The following is a 23,656-nucleotide window of genomic DNA, read 5'->3' as shown; positions in this document are numbered from 1 at the left end:
GCACGTGAGCATGCAAAGAAACCGCATGAGTTGAATCATTTGAAAACCAATTAATATTTTGCATGCAATCTTGTGACTATTTTTTTTGAGAGAAAGGATGGGATACCATAAAGATACCCCAAATCTTGTGACTATTTATGAAACACATTCTTCACATAGAGTAGAAGCTTATTGTACAGTAATTTCAATTTCAAGAAGCAATTCACTAAGTAAGATCTCAAATGCATAAGCTTCTAATATGTGATGAGAGATTGTTATTCACCAAATAAGTCCAAAAAATCTATGCTATAAAAAAACATAATTAATTACCTTAGACATATACTTTAAATAATTTGTCATTCATCACTTTCTATTTTTATCTTTTATCTATCATGTTATTTTCTATTGTGTGTATATTTTTCATGTTTGCCTTAATCTTTCATTTCAGTGTTATGCCCTTGAAATCCTCATTTTTATTGTATTATATTGGTTTGAGATCCACAATTGTGGGTTCAGATTCTCTACATCCTCAATAGTAGAGAATCCCTACAACTTGGGCTATGTAATGCTCCACATTCTTGATTGTAGAAAATGCCTACAACTCACCAATAAGCTCTTCTTATTTTGTGAACCCCACAAATGATATTAATTACATAAATTATGTAAAAACTCTCTTAGCTATGAGGCTTATTTGACGAATCAATATATTCATCCACATAAATAATTGTAGGCATCATGTGCAATGTTGTATAGGGTCTTTTCCCAGTTTTTGAAGGGTTTTCTTTCAAAATATTGATAATTGTATTTTCTATAGGGTAATTATGGAATATTATTTATTGTAGAACCCCCTAATGCTATTTTTCGTTACAACGCCCTGCTATTATAAAAATTGTTACAATCCATTTAATTTCTACCATTTTCTCTAAAGTACTCTTCAATAAATCTTCTCTCTTTCCTCAAACTATTGGGGAACCATTTTCCCTGTCTTAAAATCAAATTCAAGTAACAGCGACCATTAACAAAGAGAAAATTGATAGAGAATCAAGATAATCTCTTCAACCCTTTGATTTTAGCCTTTATTTGTGTAATTTTTTTATTTATATTTGTGTAACTTAAACACCTATAAGTAAAAGGCCAAGGTCCTGTGCCTGTATATATCACAGTTTATTTAAATATGTGGAGAAATAGGGAGGATGAGAAAATTAGTGGAGAATTTTAAGTTTAATAATGAAGGTAAAAATTAATTTTTATTAGATTATTCTAATGTTTTGTTCGTATATAATACTAGAATTCTAATTAAACTGAGACAACTCTTTGCAATTCTAAAGTGAAGTGGGCACATATGATTAATCAATGTGTATTGCTATCTTTTAGGATAACCCACTAAAGTGATCAATCAAGTTGGGTTAATGAGTATTTAAATAAGTCATGGAGTTATATGTGCAGATACCAGGTTGTAATTGTGATTTGTTGAGGGGCCAAATTGCAAATGTACAACATCTATAAATAAGGGGTTATGGTCCCTAATCTAGGGTTACATTCTCTAATTCTCTTCACCCCCATCTAGAGAGAAATTCGGCTAGAGAAAACCCTAAGGTTAGAAGATCCAAAACTCATCTCAAGAGTCATCTATGGATTCAGGTATAAGCTTCCGCTCTATTGATTCTTGTTAATCTCTTCGAATTAATCATGGCTTTATGGTTTTAGATCTCAAGTTCTTTATTAGATCTAATATCAAGCACTTAAAGTGAAAAGATATTGCACGAGCAAACATTTACACTGGTTTAATCCTGGTAACCAAATACACAACAGCGAAGAAAGTTTGCTTAACGTTGCACTTGAGTTTTCCCTAAAGACCATTTGTTTTTCCTTGAGAAATATTGATTATGGCCAGCTGTCTAGAATGTGGTTTAAAATATTTTAAAAAGTCTATACACATTAAAAAAATTCATATAAATCCTACAAAAAAATACAAAAGTAATCTCTAAAAACACAGCTCAAATAGTACGGCTCGCAACATCGGGTAATCCATTCAATTCGCAGACATACTGCAAATATGATGGTTGAAATGAAAACATTGGCTATATTATTTCACCAGAGTTTTCGTCAACCAGGTGGAGAGATTAAATTTATTGAACATGTGCGCATTTGAGGGGATGCATCAAAAGTGGCACGAACAAAGTGTGAGGGAGGTGGAGGGTTGAAGGAGGCCATCGGAAGGGGAGAGGGAGAAGAAGAGGGTGGTGTGGGGGTCGACACAGAGGTTGCTAGAACTGATCGGCTAACAAAGGCGAGAGGCGAAATTTGTAGGTGGTGGAAGGCAGAGTGCTAAACTGCTTATGGTTTCAGGATAAAGAAATCAGGTTTTAGGATACTATGCAGAAAAATTCCTCAAGGACCCAAAATATGGGACCAATAGAGGGGACAAGTGAGGTGTCCCCCTCCTATTGGATAATGAGTTGGTCATCATTAATGATGGCCAACTATTATCCAATAGGAGGGGGACATCTTACTTGTCCCTTCTATTGGTCCCATATTTTGGGTCCCTGTAGCAAAGCTCTATTATGCATGGATAAGTGAAATGATTAATTAAAAAGAGAGAAATGGAGGTAGTGATGTGGCATAATCTTGCCCCTACATCACACCTCGAAAATAGAGCCTCAACCACCCTTCACCAACTCCAATGTAGATGTAGGGACAAGATTATGCCACATCACTACCAAGTTGCTTGGAGCAACTTGGTACCAAGTTTCTCAATTTCTCTCAATTAAAAAATAGTAATATTGAGCATGGGGGGTTGAAAGGGCACGGTTAATGAGTAGAGGGGGTAGGGGGAGTTGAAAGTAGGGGTGTGCAACGGTCGGTTCGGTTCGGTTTTTATCAAAATTTGAACAACCGAACCGAACCGTCTATAATTCAAAACCGAACCGAACTATTGCAAGTCGGTTCGGTTTGTTCGGTTCAGTTTGTTCGGTTCTAACTTCATCAAACTTCTTATCAAACAACAAACTGTGTTAAAGAAAAAAGATATCAACAAAGTAGGAGATTATGAAGCATTAAACACTGATATAATGATATTATTTTTAACCCATAATGATTCAGAAAATGAGTTTAGGGTTTGAGTCTTTGACTCTTTGGGGACGGGTCGGGTAGGTTTGAGATCAGAATGGGTAGTATTGCACTATATTCGGTCGGTTCGGGTCGGTTCGGTTCGGTTCGGGTTAAAAAGTTTTCAAACCGATCCAAACCGCCCTACTCATAAAACCGATTTTTTCGGGTCGGTTCGGATCGGTTCGGTCGGTTTTTTCGGTTTGGACCGAACCATGCTCAGCCCTAGTTGAAAGGGCACGGTTAATGACAACATGGAGAGAGAGTTTACGAATTGGGTAGGGGGAGTTGAAAGAGCACAGTTAATGATAACATGGAGAGAGAGTTACGAATTGGGGCAATCAATGATGATAATCCCCACTACCCGAGTCCTCTACTATTAAATTCAAATGCTAATCTTCATTTCATTTTGAAAATGCATACTACAATTGTTGCTACATAGATGGTCATGAAAAAACATCAAACCAAGTATATCATATTTCTAAAATTCAATTTGTTGAAATGTTTTCTTTCGATTGTTTCTTCGAACGCTTTGTTTTGTTTGGTTTTTTTTATCCTTAATTGATCACATGCTTTGCAACTTTGGTGGCATTTTTCTCTTCATGAGCCCAGTGAAAAGTTTGCAGTTCCTTCTTGGGGCTATGCAATAGCCCCCCAAAAAACTTCCCATTCGTTCTCCTCATTTTTCAGTTGCTATGCTAATTCGAGCTTGTTTAGCTCTCTATTCTCGGGTATTTTGTGCTCATTTGGGCTTGTTGTCGAGATATGAAGGCTGTTTTTTGGTTGTTATGCTGATTCGAGCTTGTTTAGCTCTTTATTGTTGGGAATTTGGTGAGTACTTGGGCTTGTAGTCGAGCTCCTAAAGCTGTTTTTTCAGTTAATATGCAGATTCGAGCTAGTTTAGCTCTCTATTGTTGGATATATGGTGGTCATTGGGCTTGTTGTCGAACGATGGATGCTGTTTTGTGGTTATTATGCTAATTCGAGCTTGTTTAGCTCTCTATTGTTGGCTATGTAATTGATATTTTTGCTTGTTGTCGGGTTGTTTTGGCTATTATTTTGGTTTCATGGTCAATCAAGCTTGTTTAGCTCTATATTGTTAGGACTAGCCATTAAACTAGCCATTATTAAATAAAATAATAAATATGGTAGTTAACAATTTTCTATAAATTTGACATATGTAACCAAACAAAAGAAAAAGAAAAGTTGCTATTTCTATAAAGTGTGTGGCACATTTTCTTGTTTTGAACCAAACAAACAAACTTCAAAAAACAAGAAAAATTTGTACTTTTTGACTTCCCAAATCTTTTCCTATAATTTTTTTAAGAAGTACAAGGGAATCAAATTTTTGATGGAAAACATTTCCTACAATTTATAGAAATGTAACCAAACACCCCCTAAACATCTATCCTCATAAGTTTGTGACTCTTCGGATGTGTCCATCTTGAACATGCTGTTGAAGTATGTTATATTTTTTGAGTTCTTAGGTGGGCAAGATGATATTTTTGCCTCTAAATATTGTTCGGTGTATCAATATACTAGTTGGATTGCACGTGCCATGCACGTGGTAATTTTTTAAATTTATTATTTTATTATTGATTCATTTCATTATGATTTATTTAATTTAATCCATATTTCAAACAAACAATCCTTATTACAACATAAATAATAAATAACATAATAACAAAACTTTCTATCTCCCCTCTCATCTAATTGCGCTAGAGTCATTTTGTTATAGGGGAACTTGGAGTGTCGTCCTAAGGTTGCAAAATATTAAATTTCATGGTCAATAACCTAAATCACATAATAATGTTCTAATTCATAGTCTTAACACCAGTTACAAGAGATTTAATGACAATTTAATGCTACCCTTCCGTATTTCCAGTAATTTATCACAACAAAAATAATAAAAGAACTTTTTTTATAAAATCATACATCTAGAATCACAAACATTATAAGCAACAGAACATGTCCAAGCCTTGGTTTCACAATGATTCAATAAAAAAACAAAGGAACATAATCAAGTTCGATATTATTAATAACAGCCGATATCGCAATACCTAGAACAATAGTTTGTGATTTCACAATCATTGTTTCAATATAGTAATAATAACAGGAAAAAATGGAGGAAATATAAGGAGTAGGCGAGAATTTGAGGAAGGACAGAATGGTAATGAGACAAAGTAGCAGGCAAATGAAGAGGAATAGAGAATGTAGTAGTAATATCAATGAGGCGCACGGAGGTGCACCAAGGCGTGAGTCACAATAAGGTGTATTGAGGTGTGCGCCTCACTTACACAATGCACCCCACATCTCATGCAGAGCACGGTTTCAGTGCCTTGAACCGCCTCAGCACCCAAGCAGATTGCCTTAGAGCGCCCAATATAACACTGGAAGGAATTATGCATTAATAGGAGAGCTGTGGATTTGTACAAAGACACGCCTACATATCAAGTGGTCCAAAACAAAGAATCTCAATCAATAAGTGCATAATGGAGGATAGGATGCTACAAAGATGGGTAAACTAAACTCTATTAATGAAAGGGTCAAGCACGGAATTTTCTTACTACAAAGGCAATAGATTAAAACAGATTAATGAGATTAAAAGTGCAAACAAAGGCTGGAGCCAGAAAACCATATTGCATGAATAGATCAGTAGGTGCCTGCATTGAAAAAATGAAAAAAAAATACTTTTATCTGGTTAGATTTTTAAATGTACTCATAACATTCTCCTAATCTTCTTAATTCAATCCTTAAATTATACTATTTATCACCTTTGTTAAAGCCTTGAAGGTAATTGAACTACTATTCTTATCATAATATAACATCTTACTCCATCCTTAAAGTATCTCCTGTTTTGCTTTATTACAATGGGAAAACGTTATGATAAACAACCCATTAAAACATTAGTTTATTATTTGTTTGAATTGGTATTGTTTCTGAATACGCGTCAAGAACATCTTTGTGTCCATACATGCACATTTCATCCTTCTCCAAATTTTACACATTGGATTACTATTAGTTTGACTGGTTATTACACATTATCTAAATCTTGTTATTTTACAATGGCGCTGGTTGGTTTTGTCTTTTGAAATGAAAAGTAAATAATTGTGTTTTCCTACAAGAAGCGAAAGAAGTATGCAAAGCAGGTTAGCCAGTACTCAAAAGTTTGAGATGTTTGTCATTATAACATTCCAAGCATAGAGAATTACATTGCATTAAATATATCTGATAACGCGCATGAAAAATTAAAAGCTAACAACAGAGGATCATTGGTGAGACTTTAAGAACAAAAAATCGTTAGCGTACCACACCTAAAAGCATCATAAAATAAGTCTTAGATGCAATGAAGAAGTCGAAATCTTATTAAGTAACCAGATATCCTTGTACCTTAAGGACAGCAACGACCAGACACAGAACTCCGGTCCACTACCCAAGCCACCAAGGCCAGCTGTGATGCGATAAATTTCATGAAATGATGTAGTGTCCCAGCATCTTATGATACTATAAAAGTTAGAAAATGTATTAGAACCAAACAAGGAGAAGGAATAGATGAAGCAATTATCCATTGGTTATATAAGTAAAACAACTGAGAAGGGAATTTCATTAAATTGCAAGCAGAAAAGAATAAACTCAAAATTTCCAACTACTTTGTAGATATAGTCAGGCAAGCAGAAGTAAACAAGTCTTTGCAAATAAAATTAAGCAAAACTTGCTGCAGCCAACTAATGAAACATACCCTTCGCTACTGCCGGAAAATATTAGCTTTGCATTGAAACTCCAAGCAACACTTAGGATGCGTCCTGCACATAAAAATGATTGATAACTACTGTAAAAGGTATTATAAAAGTGAAAAAAAGAGAGGGTAAGTGTATGAGTCTAACCGCTAACTCGAGGAAATGATCTATAATAAGTTAGTCCATTTGTATCGGACATGTAATATAATCGTACACAACCATCATCACAGGCAACGGCTACCCGCTGATCATTTTTTCCAATAAATGCAGTATGAGATTCATCTAAATCATAATCATCGTCAGTACAACCAGACTCACAATCACTGTAAAGATCATTTGCATCTCCACTGGCCATTTGATGTGAGTTAATTTTCTTAGAATGTGGACAATCATCAAGCGGTTCTACATTCATCTGCCAAATTGACACTCCAACTGAATCTAGAAGAGTCTACAAATCAAACAAATAAAGGGAACTCATAGTAAGTAGACAAAGTGTTGATCTCATTAAGAAAAATATAGCAAAATGTGCTCAATGCTCAACAAACACTGACTTTGTGTTGCATTATACAATCCCAAAAATGCCAAAAAGAAAAAGAAAACAAGAAAAGGAATAGAGAGGGGGGGGAGGTGAGATATAAAACAAGGATGCAAGAACTACTAAACAGTTCAAAAATACAAAATTCACGTCGAATACCATGCTATTTTGATGCGGTGTTCAAGAAAAGAATGATGAAATGTTGCAATCATATAACAGATATATTGGTAATTTAATGGTGTGGTCTGGTCAATATGAAAAACTTAAGAAATTACAACTTTCGGCCATCCTGTCACTTGCATATGAATCTAATCTCATGTGTAGGTATGACGTAAAACAATAACCAAAAAAGAAAAAAAATTGAAGCATCTGTCCTAAACTTTTAGGGTTAGTACACTGAATCCGTTTCTTCCATTCAATTTAGTTAATAAGATAGTCCTTTAAAGATTAAGGGAACGATTTTAAAACTACTTCAAAAATGTTTGTTTGTATTCATATATGTGAATAGAAAGGAATACTTTAGCTGCTCACTGAATTTCATAAGCATATGCCTTACTTTGTGTATATCATGTGGCAGAAAAGTTGAAGATAGTGGAATGTAGAGTGTCATGGAATACCAAGCCATGTGCTAAGCAAACAACAGAAAACACACAAAAGTATTCAGTCAAAAAAAAGTTGCTCACCCAACTAAATCAGCCGCAAGAACAGATCTCAACAAATCTGAACGAGATGGAATAGTCCTATGAATCTCAGAAGAAGGGAACGGTGTATGAAGAAACCATCCAACTTTCATATTGCTGTTATATTCCTTCAAACATTTGGGAAGAAACATTAGATGATAATCATGGCACCAAACAACATCCCCCTCTTCATAGTGCTCATTGTCAACATCAGCAAACATCTGGTTTGCCCTCTTGTATGCATCAAACTGAGACTGGAAGCTACGGGTTGTGGCTAATCGATCTTCTTGAGGGAGTCCGAGGTAATGGAAGAGAGGCCATAGGATGTTGTTACAGTATCCATTGTAATATTGGTGCACTATTTCCTCATCAAGGAAAACTGGAATGCATCTCTGTTTGCAAATATAACAACATTTTATATTAGATTACAAAAGCATGAATGTTAAGAGCTCATCAACTTTATACCTTTTCAGCTAGAGCTTTTGTAAGAGCTCTCTGCCAAATTTCATCTGGCACATTTACACCGACCCATCCGATCCATTTAGCGTCTACCTCCTTTACCCCTAAAATAATGCAATCAAATTCTCATTATGTCATCAGTCATCTCGCTAACGAGTGATTAAAATTCTCCATTATAGAACATTAGACCAAGAAGCAATCATGCAATACAATTTAGCTTCAACCTCCTCACCTCTAAAATAATGCAAGAAAATTCTAGTCATTCTACCATATTGCTACCAAATTGGTCAAAATTCTCAATCATATATAAAACAATTATAGCAACAAGCAACCATGCACTAAAACTTAGCATCCACCTCCTCCACCCACGAACTAATGCAACAAAACTCCCATCATTGCATCATTTTTAACTCCAAAAACTTTATTAAATTCCCTATTCTAAACTAACATGACGACGAAGCAACCATGCAGTGGAGATAAGACTAAAGCTCAAGCTCTCACCAAGCAGAGCGCTGACAAGGCCGCCCGCGCTGATATCAAGCGACCAAGATTCCTCCCCCCTTCTGACCGCCGACACCGGCAGCCGGTTCGCCACCACCAGCAGCCTCTGCTTCATCGGCCGCCCTCCTCTACCTCCGCCGTGCCCTTCACATCACCGTCGTGGCAGGGGTGGAGCCCACATCATCACCGGGTGGGTCCAGCGGCCTCATCTCCTGCTCGAGCAGGAGGACGGGCCCCACCTCCTCGAGCCCGCCAGGCTCAGCCTCGACGATGTTGAAGGACATGTTGAACCTCCTGAGCTCCCTCTCTCGCAGGAGCCTCTCAACCCTAGTTAGGTTTCTTGAATTGTACTTGCTCGCTGGCATTTGATCGGCTTGCACCGCTGCGGGCTTCATCGATCGCTCGATCCCTAGACGCCCTGCATTGAAACAGCCCCCAACCTCCCATCAATTCACAAACACAACCAGATTCAAAACACTAAGAAATTTTTATGTACACTGGAACCGACATTGGAGAGAATCTCGGTAAAAAAAAGTGAAACAGGAGGAAGATGATGGAGGGATCTTATACGTTTTCTACCGGGGGAGTTGTGGGGACGGCTCAGGTTGGGAGGAGGTACATAGGCGTAACGGATGAAAGGGTAAAGTGGCTGATTTCAGGATATGTTTGGTAATTAAATTTGTTGGAATGATATTTTGAGGAGGGTAAAGTTTTTCATGAACTCCCTCTTTTAAAGGGTAGATAGATATGCGAGCTGTTGGCTACTTTGTTACCGTTGCGTGCATATGACCGTTGGATTGATCTTCCAATGAGCGTTACGATTACCAACTCACTTTGGATGATCTCTACTTTTGTCTTATTTAGATGGTATTCTCACCATGGCTACTATGCTCATGAATTCCTATGGTGTCCCATCACTGATCAAACAAAGAGAAGTTGATCGAGGGAACCATTTTCAATTCATGTGTTTTCTTATTTTTTTGGTCTGTGTAATAAATTAATGATTGTGCTGAAAATCATTTCTGTCTCGTTTTTTCATGGCGAAACAAAACTTGTAAAAACATTTTTTCAAGAAACTCATGGAAAAACTTGAAATTAGTTTCTACTATTTTTTTAGATTCCCTATATTCTTAACAAATAGCCCCCTTACTGTCACAGGATTATCTATCTCAATTATTCACGTTTTGCTCTTTGGGTTTTGTTAGAAATTTTTAGTCCTCTTGAGACACGTGACAATGCACACGTATCTTGTAATAACAAGATTAGTCCAGTACAAAATTTATATATTACTCAAAGGTTCATTTTCACTCTGGCACCCTAAAAATTATCTGTCTTTTTACTTTTGACACCTTGAAGTATTTTTTAACACTTTCATACCAAAAGTTCCATTTCCATTTTCCCATTCATGCTACCGTCCATATTTTGTTAGGCTTCCTATTAAATTTGTACATGTAAGGCCCATTTTCCTAGTTGCCAAGGGTTCATGCAACGAAATGTTCATAGCGATAGTGAAGAACATGCCGTATAGTTTTTTTTAATCAATTGAAAATCTAGGTGAGGTAACAAAGTGAAATGAGATCAAGCTCCAGGATATCAAAGCATAAATTTTTTTTAGAGTATCACTGTGATAAAATAGGCATACTTCTACTCCTCTATACTTAAAAGAAGATCCAAGATTTGCTGTTCATGATACAATAAATTACTATAGCATAAACAATAAATCTTTGGGTCCTCCCTTGGCCATACAGGAGTAAACTTACTGTTTTTGCTATAGTAATTTAGTGTATCGGGAACAATATCTTTTAAGTATAGAACAATAGATATGATTTTTAATTTTAAGTACACAATAATCAAATTAAATGTATTAAACGTGATAGAGAATAGGTCCAAAATGTAATGCGTACGCACTAGTCGAGCGTGAAAGCCAAAATAAATCCTTCTCAAATCCAAAATTCCCAACTAGGAGACTTGAATTCGATCGCATGCGCGTACCCGGACCGACCCAGTTGCATCCCTCCTCGTCACGAACCCGACCGTTCAGAACAAGTCCACGCTCCCCACCCCAAGTCACTTCCCCAACCCACCCGCCGACCCAAATGCCACCCGCCTTCACCCACCCGCCGACCCTGGTTACAGTCCATCGACCCGGACCTCGGACACATCTCGACCTCGACCCCGAAGACCTCCAACCCTCAATCCCCTTGAAAAAAGTCCCCGCCGGCGACGTCTTCGAGGCCGCGCGCGCCGGCGACGTCGAACGCCTCCGCCACCTCCTCGACAACGGCCTCGTCGTCAACGTCAACGCTAGGGACCGATGGGACTCCGTCGCCTTATACTACGCTTGCCTCGCTGGACACGTGGAGGCCGCTCGGATGCTTTTAGAAGCCGGGGCGATTTGCTCGGAGAGGACTTTTGATGGCGATCGGTGCCATTACGCGGCGCTGAATCTTAGGGTTAGGAGGCTGTTGAAGGCGTTCGAGGCGAGCCGCCGCCGTTGGGGCCGTTGGCGGAGACGCTTAGGGATACGTTTTTGGGGTGTGCGGCGAATCGAGCGGCGTTTTTTGAGCAGCAGGGTGAGGAGAACGCGGGAGCTGCGGCTGTAGCAAAAAAAGGTTAGGGTTTTGGTTGATTAGATAAATGGAAGTCCATACTTTTGCATGTTAGAATTTTTTTTGTTAGTGAAATTAGGATTTGTGTGAATTTTTAGGAACGTTAGAAGGGAACAAGAACGATCTTTGAACATTGTTAATGCAACTTCTGCAGAATGCTGACAAAAATTGTTAGCTTTACTTTATGATTGATATTAATCTACCTCTTTTCATTGACTGTGAAGGATTTTGTTATGCTTTGTCAGGATATAGTTCTCTTGGCGCTATGGGTCTTGTGGAGAGGCAATAACATACGGAGAAGAAGTGAAGTGAAGCCTACTATCATAGAGAAAAAGAAAAAGCTAGACTTAGCACAACCTAAATGAAATGCATGGCACAGGAAAGAAATAGTTCACATACTTTTTTGGCCTAGAAATATATAAATATGACTATTTCCATTTATTGGCTTCAATTTGTTGTCAAATTGAGAAGAAATGTTCATGGAACATTGGTTATTTATGGGCAATTAACTCTCTTGGGAGAAAATTTATGAGATGGCCAGGTGTTCTTGTTAGGAATCTTGTAGTTGATGAACATGTTTGAACTAATGCCTCGTTTGTTACATGGGAATGGAGTCAAGTGAGAATGAGATAGAATTAGGAACAAAATGGAATGGATGTGGGAATGGAATACTCATTCTAATTCTTATGTTTGGATGCGATTATAGAATAAAGGGGGAATGACAATCTTATTTTTGATATGGGTAACTAATAAGCAATCAAGATGTTGTTCTAAATTTTTGTTCTCACTTAAGTGGGAATGTCCAATCCCTGCCATCGCATAAGGAATGTTCATTACCATATCAAGTGGGAATGGATGAGAAGTGTGAATGATCACTCTAGCTTCTAAAATGGTGTTGTGTTTGGTATGCATTAATGAAAAGTGGAAATGAGCATTCCATTCTCACCTATTCCCAATGTTTTAAAAAACCTCCGCCTAGTCCGCTTAGGCGTACGTCTACGCCTAGACAGTACCTAGGCCGCCTAACTAGCGCCTAGCATCTAGGCGGTATTTAGGCTGCCCACCTAGATTTTACGAGCGTTTAGGGGAGCATTGTCTGCTTACGTGGATTGCACCCTGTAGGCATTGATTGTGATTTTATGTGTCGTAGCTTACACGTCCTCCAAACTCCATTAACCTCCAAATATGAACATCTCCACTACCTCCTCCGACCTTCAACAAAACCTAATTGACCACCACTTAAATGAAGAAAGAAAAAAAAAACGCCCAGAAACCGCTTAGGCGCCTGCTTAGGCGACTAAGCGCTGGGCATCAAGTCCGACGCCTAGAAGCGCCCAGCGTTTAATGTAACATTGCCTATTCCCATGTATCAAATAAGGTGTAAGGGTGTTGCTGAATGAGAATGTTAGGACGGATGAGGAGAAGGATGCTAAAAGATCATTAAGTCATAAGTAAGGAAGTCAAAGATTGCTATGGTTGAGGATAAGCTAAAGATTGTTAAAAATGCTCTAGACATATGCCAGCAGCTCTATGAGTCCACTAGCCTTGTTTAATGGAGGACTAAAAACGTCTTCATAGAGTTGAATGCAGAAAAGTTTTTATGTACATAATCCCGACATTTGAGGGGAGCATGCAATGACTTCTTCGTTATGTTCAAAACAAATGATTATCATAAAATTATAGTTAAACACCAGCAGATGACTTTAGAAGCACATGCTACACAATGACATTTCTTTCATTTAAAACTTGTGTGGATAGTTGATCCAAATTAGAGGCACAGAATATCAACAAAACCAAAACACACACACACACACCCAGCCACCCCAAAAAAAGAGAAGAAAGAAAGCACCTACACACGCACAAATACAATATGCAATAAGGGACATAGAGGATGACCACGTGGGGAAAAAGTGTATAGGAGATCAATTGCCTGCACATGCATTAACTTCTTATCCCTAGAGCTCACATCCACACATGCATAAGCACAATATGTGGATGGTAATAAGGAAGATATGTATGGGGTAATGGATATCAAGTTCCTTTGTTTACATTATCTTTGCAGAGCTTAACGATTTTAGTGCAAACCTTTTTTTGTCATGGTTATATCGTTTGACACTTGCATTCTAGTTTTCTCCAAACATTTTATTTTAATGTTGAGTATCCGGACTTCCTTTCCCCCATATACTATTAACTCTCAACGTTGAATAAACAGGTTTTGCTTCACTGAATGGATCTGGTTCTAGCTCCTTCCCTCCAGATATCATATTCTATGTGGATGGAAGGCCGATTGAAGCTCACCGTGTCATTCTAAGTGCACGTTCTCCCTTCTTTAAAAAGAAATTTGAAGGGGAATGGAAGGAAAGGAAGGAAGTGAGATTCTCGAGGCAAAAATTATCTTATCCTGCACTCTATAGTCTTATTCACTTCTTCTACTCTGATAGACTCGAAGTTGCAGTTGATGACATGGAAGATCTTGTACGCACATGCAAAGCTTGCAAATGTGAGGAATTGCAGAAGATCCTGGAGAAGGAATTAGTTCACCAAACTTATGCTGAGTATAAATCATTGAGGGAGGTTGATAATTCTCAGAAAAGGTTTATATTACAGGGCTCATCTCTACCAGAGCAGGATAGGCTTCCTTCTGCCTTGCACAGGATTCTAGAAACTTCCCTTGCAAACTCCAGCAAGGAGAACGGCAGTCCATCTGATAATGATCTTGCCGACGTTTGCATAAAAGTTGGTAACAGGAAATTTTATTGCCACCAAGTGATCCTAGCATCACGTTCGGAGTATTTCAAAGCTAGATTGTCTCGGATGACTGATTTTCTTGAAGGAAATGATGAGCTTCAAAGCCAATCCCTTCCCTTTTTTGAGGAGCATGACTTGAGTACAGAGGCATTTGAAAAGATGATAGAATACATGTAAGCGTGTTGTTCTTAAATATATACTTTTCTACTCATCCATAAGATAGATAGTTACACCTGATACATCTGGCTCCAGGTATACTGATGGCTTGAAGGATTTAGATCCTGATCAGGTATTTTGGAAAAATTTTAGATGACATTCTTTTATCACTTGGTATCTTAGTTTTCTAAGTATATGATGAATTTTGATTGGTCAGGCTGAGGAAATTTTTGATGCTTCTTCAAGATACTTGTTATTTCCTTTGAAGAGAGCTGTTGCAGATGTTCTGCTACCGTTGATGCTATCAGACATGTACGTTTTGTTCATAATATATTTGCCATATTCTTTTACCTTTTGTTAATTAAATCTTCCATGTTATTAATTTCTTTATATTTGAATGTACATAGGTGTAGCACTATTTGTTTTTGTTATTTGCTGATTTATTGATCACACGACGTGCTTAGTTTATGAATTGATAATTTATGAATTCAGATTCATCCTTATGACAGAATCTAGTTAGAGAATTGACTTAAACTTCTTTCACAATGATTTCTCCTATAATTGTCATCAGAGGCCAAAGATATAATAACTACATGAATGAAATTTGTTTTGCAACACTTCCTTTCACCATCATCATCATCCGATACCTTTTCCAAATTAAATCAGGCCAGTAATGAAGCATGACTAGAGGAAAATAAAGCCTTAATAAATTGTCGGAAGTTCTCTATATGGCAGTTGTCACTATATAGCAGTTGTCAAATTCCTGGTCAAGGAAACTATGCAACAGATGACTTGTCATAAGACTTTGAGTTGTCTGGCGGAAAGGTCGTTGTCTGGCAATCAATATAAAGTTCACATCACGTAGCAGTGCTGTTGTAAATTCAATGAAAAAGTCCACCTGAAGGGATAACAGGATGAAATATTTGATTTAAACCTTGGTCTCTGCAAACTATTACCTGCACTATACCACTCACGCATCTATGCAACCTACTGATATATAATTTAGTTTCTTACAGCTTGAGACATTCAATAGAGAGATTACCTAAATATACTCATTTAAGCTTTTACTCGGCCATGTGAAATCCTGAAACCTTAGTTAATGTTTAGGCATATTCCTTGGCCATATATTATTCTTTTGGGCAACATGTGCTAGTGCTCATTATCTCTCTTTTATGATGAAACGAAATCAAGCCGTTCCACCTAAATTATCTCTCTTTTGGTTTCAGTTAATAACTAAACCACATAAAATACAACGATCCTTGTTTTCCTCCCCTGACCTATTATCCTAATCTCTCTGCTGTTTAAGATTTTGAAGATTAGAAGATTTGTTTGGTAATTTATACTGTCCTGTTAACTGGGTATGCTCATTACAAGCTATTTCGGCAGCGTATGCAGTGAACTTACTGTGAAGCAGAAACTGGCAGATCTGATGAATGAGTGGCTCAGAGGTTAATTGACCTACACATAAATGATGATGCTTATGAATGTACGTGTTGGTTTAAATAAATTCAATGGTTAGGTTTAGACAAATACGCCTAGATCTAAACAACTGCGACCTCAGGACATGAGATATGTTCATTAAAGATGTAAGGTTGAACCAATAAAGAAAGGAAATACATTGGTGAAGATTTACTATAATTCTATTTGAGATCCATTTACATATCTTAACCTGACAAGTATATGCATCCCATGTTGCTTTCAGTTTCATCTCTTGCCTGCGTTTTAATTTTTTGGAACTGAGGTGCCACTTGGCAAGGGTTTAAGAGAGAAGGATTAAGTTAGTTAACCAGTCATGAGGGGTTTAAATAATTATTTCCGTTTGGAATAGATAGGTCAGATGACTTTTTTTATTTGGCAAATGGAGAAGAGTTAAGGAAGTTAATTATCTTTTTTTTTTAAGTACAGACTTTGATCTTATTGGAATAGGTAAATTTATTAATAAATAATTCATCAAAATAATTTCAACTGGAATTTGCATTCATTTGAATTATTAAAATGTTATCATTTTTGTATTATTTTAATAAATGAGTGGTGAGGAGGGAAACAAAAATCAACTAAAAATATATATTTTATTTGCAAAGAACAGTTTTCAACATAAATCAAATAAAGTTTCATCAATGACTTCCAAATACACCTAAATATACGCATATATCATCCCACATATAACATATACATCTCATCCACCAAAGAATCGTTCTCAGCCAGGCCAAGAATAAGTTTAATAACGGCAACCAAAATTAAGTTGAGGAGCAGTTAGTTAACAAAGCACTGAGGATAAGCTCAAGCGATCTCGTTTCTTTTCTCTTATTATTATTATTATTATTATTATTATTATTATAAAACTATTCTTCTCTTGCATATTAGAGCAACTCCAATGGGGAGGCTGCAAAATGCAGCCTCCCCAAAGAATATTCTCTTGAATATTCCTTTTTAGAGGGGGGCACTCCAACCACCCCTCTATATGAAGCTCCATTTATATTTTTAATTGATTGTTTTTATAATACTTTAAATAGATTTAAAAATATAAAAAATATAAAATATTTAAAAAAATTATATGAATTAATTTAAAATATAAAATATATTATAAATTAATATTAAAATTATAATATATAATATATTTATTATTTAAATAAAATTAATTATCTTTAATAAATTGATAATAAGACAGATAAGAGCCTTTAAAATTTAAAAACCAGAAAATATAGCATAATATTTGGAACAATTTTCATAACTATTCCGAATGATGAAATTTTATATATTACATTCAGCGACATTACATAGAAAAATACTAAATCAACGACCATTACATAGAAAACAAAAGCATGAATTAAAAATTACATGAAAAATAAGAAAAACATAATACATGAAAAATACTAAAAGTCTGGAAAGTTAACTCCTCCGTATCCACCTACTCTATAGTCAGGTGTTCCGTATTGACTTCCTGCGTAGCTGTATTCAGGATTAGGGGTATCAGATGAGGAACCATTAGCTATAGTTCTATTTAAAATCTGTTGTTGTTTAATTCGAAAATATTCGCGTTTTGTTGTATCGGTAATATCATCCAGATCAACTAGCATAATTTCATTCTCTTGTCGTTCTTGCTGAAGATCTAACTTTTTCTTATCATTTTTAGCCTTTAACATCATAGCATGGTTCATCGTCATTCTTTTATTTTCTCGTTATTCTTGACCTCTTTTTAAAACTTCTAAGATTTCTTGGTTTTCTTTAGCAAAAACTTCAAAGTTAAGGTTCTTTTCAATTTCTTACCGTCTTCTCAACTTCTCTTTCTTCCTTCCAATAGGTCGACTAGTTGAAATGTTGATTGTCGAATGGTCGTCGTCATTAGGAGTATATCCCTCATTGTCTTCATTTAAGTCGATGACATGAGAGCTTGAATCAGATCCTTGAGATAAGGGAGACTTTGAAGTTTTGAAAGTTGCAAGAGACATGACGCTTCTATTTGCCCATTTCTCTGCATCCTTCAAAATCGACCAAACATGATCAAATAGAAATCATCTTTTCTCTTCTGGATCTTCTGCAAATATGACCCTAGCACGTTTATTCTACCACAAAAGAAGAAATAGGAATTAATAAAATAAGAAATAATTTAATAACCAAGAAACATGTAATTCATATACTTACAATATCAAGTTCAGAAGCACCACTTGGATTGAGGCGCTCGACTTGTTGAATACATCCTCAAAATTTGCTGATGGCTTTCATAATTAATTGCATTTGGCATGAGAGAGACTTCAGACTCCTATGTACAGTGCAAATGTTGGAAATCCTTTCGTGAAATAGAGTTGAAATTCGCTCTCATAGCTTTTCTTTCTTTTGATTGGAACCTAAAACTGGATCCTGAGATACTTTAAGCCATGTAGCACATAAAATTTGATCTTCTTCTTGTAAGAATGATTTTCCGCGAGTGGATGCCATAAGAGAGGAGTTATGGAGGAGGAATGTGAAGAGTTGTGATGGAGGAATGAGGATTGTGCTAGTATTTATAGTGAAAAAATTATGAAGAATCCAATATGGGTAGAAAACCAATGCCAGTGGGAGAATCCAATGTAGGTAGAAAACGATGCGGGAAAGAATCCAATGTGGATAGAAAACCAATGTCAGTGGAAAAATTCAATGTGGGTAGAAAACGATACGGGAAAGAATCAAATGTGGGTAGAAAACCAACGCCAGTGGGAGAATTCAATGTGGGTAGAAAACGATACGGGTGAGAGAATCCAATGTGGGTAGAAACATTATATAATGACAACGTACAACTATTAACAACTCATCACCAATCTTCTTTCATTTCTCCAAACCCCCTCTTCAACAATGAACTATGGAGCTGGACCATCACATCTACCTTCTTCTTCTTCTTCTGATGACGAAACCTTTTCTCATTACGTTGAACAATGAGAGGAGGATATGAAACAATGGGAGGAGGAAGATGAAACCTTAGCTCGTCTATATGCCTCTAACAACGAAATAATGAGTTATTTCTCTAAAGAGGAAGAGAGGCTAAAGCGTATCGGCTCAGTGCCTGGTCATTTGGTAATCAATCGTGGGAGGAAAGAAGGTAATTTCTCTACAATGACTATTTTTCTGATAATCCCACATACAGTGCAAATTTATTCCGTAGAAGATTCCGAATGCAAACGAATCTTTTCCTTTGTATCGTGGACGCTGTACGAGAGCACGACAACTATTTCGTACGAAAGGTGGATGGTGTCGGCCGGCTTGGACTGTCTACTTTACAAAAAGTAACAACAACACTTCATATGTTGGCGTATGGTGCATCGGCAGATAGTACTGATGAATATGTAAGGATTGGTGAGTTAACTGTAATTGAATGTTTGAAGAGATTTTGCAGAACAATTGTAGAAGTGTATGGAGATGAATATCTTAGATCCTCTAATACCGACGATGTTGTAAGACTGTTATAAAAAGGCGAAGAGTAAGGTTTCTCAGGAATGTTGGGAAGTCTAGACTATATGCATTGGGAATGAAAAAACTATCCAACAGCATGAGCGGGACAATACTTAGGACGTCACGGAGGCCCAACCATTATTCTTGAGGCAGTAGTATCATATGACCTATGGATATGACATGCATTCTTTGGCTTGCCAGGTTCTAATAATATTAATTTGTTTGACAACCTAACACAATGTATTACTCCTCCTGCTCATTATACAATTCAAGGAAAGAATTATGATGTCGGTTATTATTTGACCGATGGCATATATCCGAAATGGCCAACGCTTGTTCAAACCATTTTCAAATCCGAAGATAAAAAAGAAATAATATTTTGCAATGATGCAAGAAACTTGTCGAAAAGATGTGGAGTGAGTGTTTGGTGTTCTCCGGTCAAGATTTGCTATAATCAAGGGCCCTACATGTTTTTGGGATAAACGAACTTTGCATGATATCATGACCACTTGCATAATAATGCACAACATGATTATTGGGATAAACGAACTTTGCATGATATCATGACCACTTGCATAATAATGCACAACATGATTATTGAGGATGAATGTGATGAGCAAGAACCACTTGCATAATAATGCACAACATGATTATTGAGGATGAATGTGATGAGCAAGAAGATATTGTCGTTTCAACTCCACCATCAATTTCAAATGTTGAAGACATAGGGATGAACGATGCCGAACGGTTCCGACAATTCCTGACCCGGCATAAGAAATTCAGAGACAAAGAAGCACACTTTGCATTTCGAAATGCATTAATTGAATATTTGTGGGAGAGACATGACAATAAAATGATGTAACTTTTTTTTATTAAAGTTTCGATGTAATTTTAAGTTAATGTATTTTATTTCTGTTTATTTTTCAATGTATTATCATTTCTAATTACTTATTTTGTAAATTTATATTTCGATATTAGTCTCATTTGAAGGTATCGACGAGACATTTCTAATGATATTATTTTTATTAAAAAATATTTAATATATTAATATATATATACAGATTTTAAGTAAGTAAAAAAATAACGGGACACAATTGGAATAATGAAATTATAACCGGGCTACATTTTGGAGAAGTGCAGCCCGGTTGGAGTAGCTCTGAGACCGGTTAACTTGAATAAAACGCTCACGTGCGGGTTTATTATTCCGTGGATTATTTTTATTGTTTTGGGGGCTAATGAGGAGTTAAACCGCCTTAACTCCTCCATTAGCCCGTTGTCAAACGAGGCGTAAGTGTCTAAACCTTAAGATTTACATATTATTGCAGGTATGGTGTCATAAAGATTAGAGAATATTGTTTAGATGTCATTGCTTGCAACTTTGAGACATTTGCTGATACCCGAGAATTCCGGGCAATGCTCTTGACTCTCCCTCCACCCTCTGGAGACTCCTCCCTGAGAACCACCAGGCCGAGTGCTCCAGGGTCTGAAGGCCAATCCGATCAAGGTAATCTTCTCGACGACTTGAGAGAGAAATGGCTCGAAGCAGAGGCGGCTGAGCTTGACAAGAGGGATGAGAGTGCTGCTCTGTTTGATAAGAGGCTAGAGATGCTGATGCTCGTTGCTGAAAGAGAAATTGGTGATGATAGTGATAAGAGGGTAAACAGTGAAGATTCCACTATTAAGTAAGATTTGTTAAATTCTTTTTCTTGCTCGAAACAAACTTTTCAAACGAGTGTCAAATGTTCAGTGGGAAAATGATCTGTGATTTATTTGTTTCTCTTGTTACGGGGATGTTTAGCTTAACAGCTCTCTTTTTTAAAGTTGAACTACATATATAAACAGAATGAAAGGTGTTTTATTCCTTTGTACATGCGTATTTTATACTCTTCTTCTACGTGCTTTTAAACTTATTTTTTCTTTCTTTCTTTTTTCCTTTTCTTTTTTCCTTTTTTTTGGTGGAAATATGGGTTATACAAGATCTAATTCAAGTTATGTTGTGTGTGTTAAAAATGCTTTTTAAACAGTGAAGGAAGATAAAACATGCAAAAGGAATGTGCTTAAGTCTATAAAATTATGGCTGAAACTAGGTCGAAATTACGAAATATATTTTATGAACTCTACGGTCCGTGTAGTTAGGGGCTGTTTGGTTGGCTAGAAAAACAAGAAAATCAAAGAAAAAGAAACATATTTCCTATAATGGGTTCTTTTCTTGTGTTTGGTTCACTTCTTAAAAGTAAGAAAATATACGAGATGAGATGAGATGAGATGAGTTGTCATCATATTATTGGATGATGTGGGTGATTTCTTAAGAAACTAATTTTATGACTTGTTATGAGGTTGTTTGGTTGGCTAAAAAACAATAAAATCAATTATAAGAAATCTATTTTCTATAATAAGTTCTTTTCTTGTGTTTGGTTCAATTTTAAAACTAAGAAAAGAGATAAGATGAGATGAGTTATCATTATATTATTGGATGGTGTGACTCATATTTAGAAAAACCCATTTTATGATTTTTTTTTTGAGAAAATGGATGAAAATCAAATTTTAATAAGATGAGCTATCACCATATTATTGGATGATATGACTCATTTTTAAAGATGAAATGAGATGAGATGAGATGATGTGACCCATTTCTTATGTTTGGTTCATTCTTAAAAGTAAGAAAGGAGATGAATGAGATGAGTTGTCATCATATTATTGGATGATGTGGGTGATTTTTAAGGATGAAAATCAATTTTAATGGTTTTCGGGGTCCTATTTCATTTTCTTTGATTTTAGGAAACCAACCAAACAGCCCCTTAGTAGAAAATTAAACTTCACGGGATTCTCAATCCCGTAGAGTTTAGAACTCTACTAAACTATAGGGGAATGAGAACCCCTAGAGTTTAGAACTCTACCGAACTATACGGGATCGGGAATCCCGTGTCGTTCATAACATATAAACTACACATTCTTAATCCCGTGTAGTTAGTTTAGTGGTTAATAGCTCAAGAGTTAAGTTACGAGTTGAAAGACCATGGTTCGAATCTTTGCTAAGTAATGAATTATTTTTCTTGTGTTTAATTTCTGAATTAGATAAATATAAAAATAAAATTACCGTTGGTGATTATAAACTTATAATCCCATTTAGTTGAAATCTAACTCTTTTGGAGCTAACCAGTTAGCCAACCACATGGGATTATAAATGTTGTGTAGTTTCTATATTATAAACTACATGACATTTCTAATCCTGTGTAGTTTAGTAGAGTTCTAAACTCTACAGGATTGAGAATCCCATGAAGTTTAATTTTCTACTAAACTGCATGAGATTCTCAATCCCATGCGGTTCTAAGACCCAACTTTAGCCCATGTTACTGACATGACTGATACTAGGTCGAATTTGATAAATAAGTTGCAACCAGGTCGAAAATGGTAATTATTTCTTAGAAAGAGTCTATTTTAAAAACGTGTCCCTAAAAACATACTTGATTGTCACATTACAAGGGATTAAGTAACTGACAAACCATCAGAAAATGAAATGGAAAGGAAATTTGCAGGAATATTAAACACTAAAATGGAAATTATAAGCTGATTAAGAAACTAACACTTCTGTTCGTGTAGCCATTGGCTGAGGACTACTGCTATATCTATAACATGCTACCTGATTAAATTCCTCAAAGGTGAACCATAGGCTCAGGTTTACAATAAAAGTTTTTGTTAATTTTCATGTCAATTACCAGCTCACTGTTCAAATATAACTGCGTATGACACTGAGATTCGATCATCAAATATCACCAACAGTTTGCACATGCCACCTTAACGAATTCAGGAAGATTTTCTTCAATAGATGAACAAAATTGAATGTCAAAAAAAATACTTATAACATAATCCAGTATCTGTGAATTATGCCGATACTCACATTCTTTTCTTTTCTTTCTTCGAATAACCAAAACAATAGATTTTACATTCAAATAAAAAAACTAAAACATCAAAATAAGAGGCATCTTTCTATCAGCAGTGTGAGAAGACACCATATGCTTTCTACCAATATATATTATCCGACGATATTTTCTGCTTCTCAAGTCTAAGAAGAGGTGTCATTGATGGTCAAATTCTCAACACTTTCAGTGACAGCGCTTTCATCTTCTCCATCGGCAGAAGGCTCTGAGGGTGGAGATGGAGGGGCCGAGTTATCTGCAGGTTGATTTTGCAGGCTCCAGTACATGATGCTGGCTGTAAGCG

General features: G+C 36.3%; 2 protein-coding genes and 1 pseudogene across 2 annotated transcripts in view; 1 reads left to right on the top strand and 2 right to left on the bottom strand.

Annotated features, from left to right (window-relative positions):
* On the bottom strand, nt 5,105–9,502 carry LOC109840098 (annotated as a pseudogene).
* LOC109840101 (BTB/POZ domain-containing protein At2g04740) overlaps nt 7,279–23,656 on the top strand; it is a 17,388-nt gene continuing 1,010 nt past the window's right edge. The window contains 7 exon segments of the mRNA XM_020408613.1: nt 7,279–7,458; nt 11,158–11,480; nt 11,483–11,611; nt 13,821–14,529; nt 14,609–14,645; nt 14,730–14,824; nt 20,761–21,117. Of these exon segments, the coding sequence (XP_020264202.1) occupies nt 7,403–7,458; nt 11,158–11,480; nt 11,483–11,611; nt 13,821–14,529; nt 14,609–14,645; nt 14,730–14,824; nt 20,761–21,117 (1,706 nt within the window). The 5' untranslated portion in view covers nt 7,279–7,402.
* Nucleotides 23,231–23,656, bottom strand: part of LOC109840100 (fimbrin-5-like) — a 9,688-nt gene continuing 9,262 nt past the window's right edge. The window contains exon 15 of the mRNA XM_020408612.1: nt 23,231–23,656. Within this exon, the coding sequence (XP_020264201.1) occupies nt 23,499–23,656 (158 nt within the window). The 3' untranslated portion in view covers nt 23,231–23,498.

The sequence above is a fragment of the Asparagus officinalis genome, chromosome 5 (assembly GCF_001876935.1).
Source record: "Asparagus officinalis chromosome 5, Aspof.V1, whole genome shotgun sequence".
Lineage (NCBI taxonomy): Eukaryota > Viridiplantae > Streptophyta > Magnoliopsida > Asparagales > Asparagaceae > Asparagus > Asparagus officinalis.
Note: the sequence above shows the minus strand (reverse complement) of the source record. Positions and strands in the feature narration are given on the sequence as shown.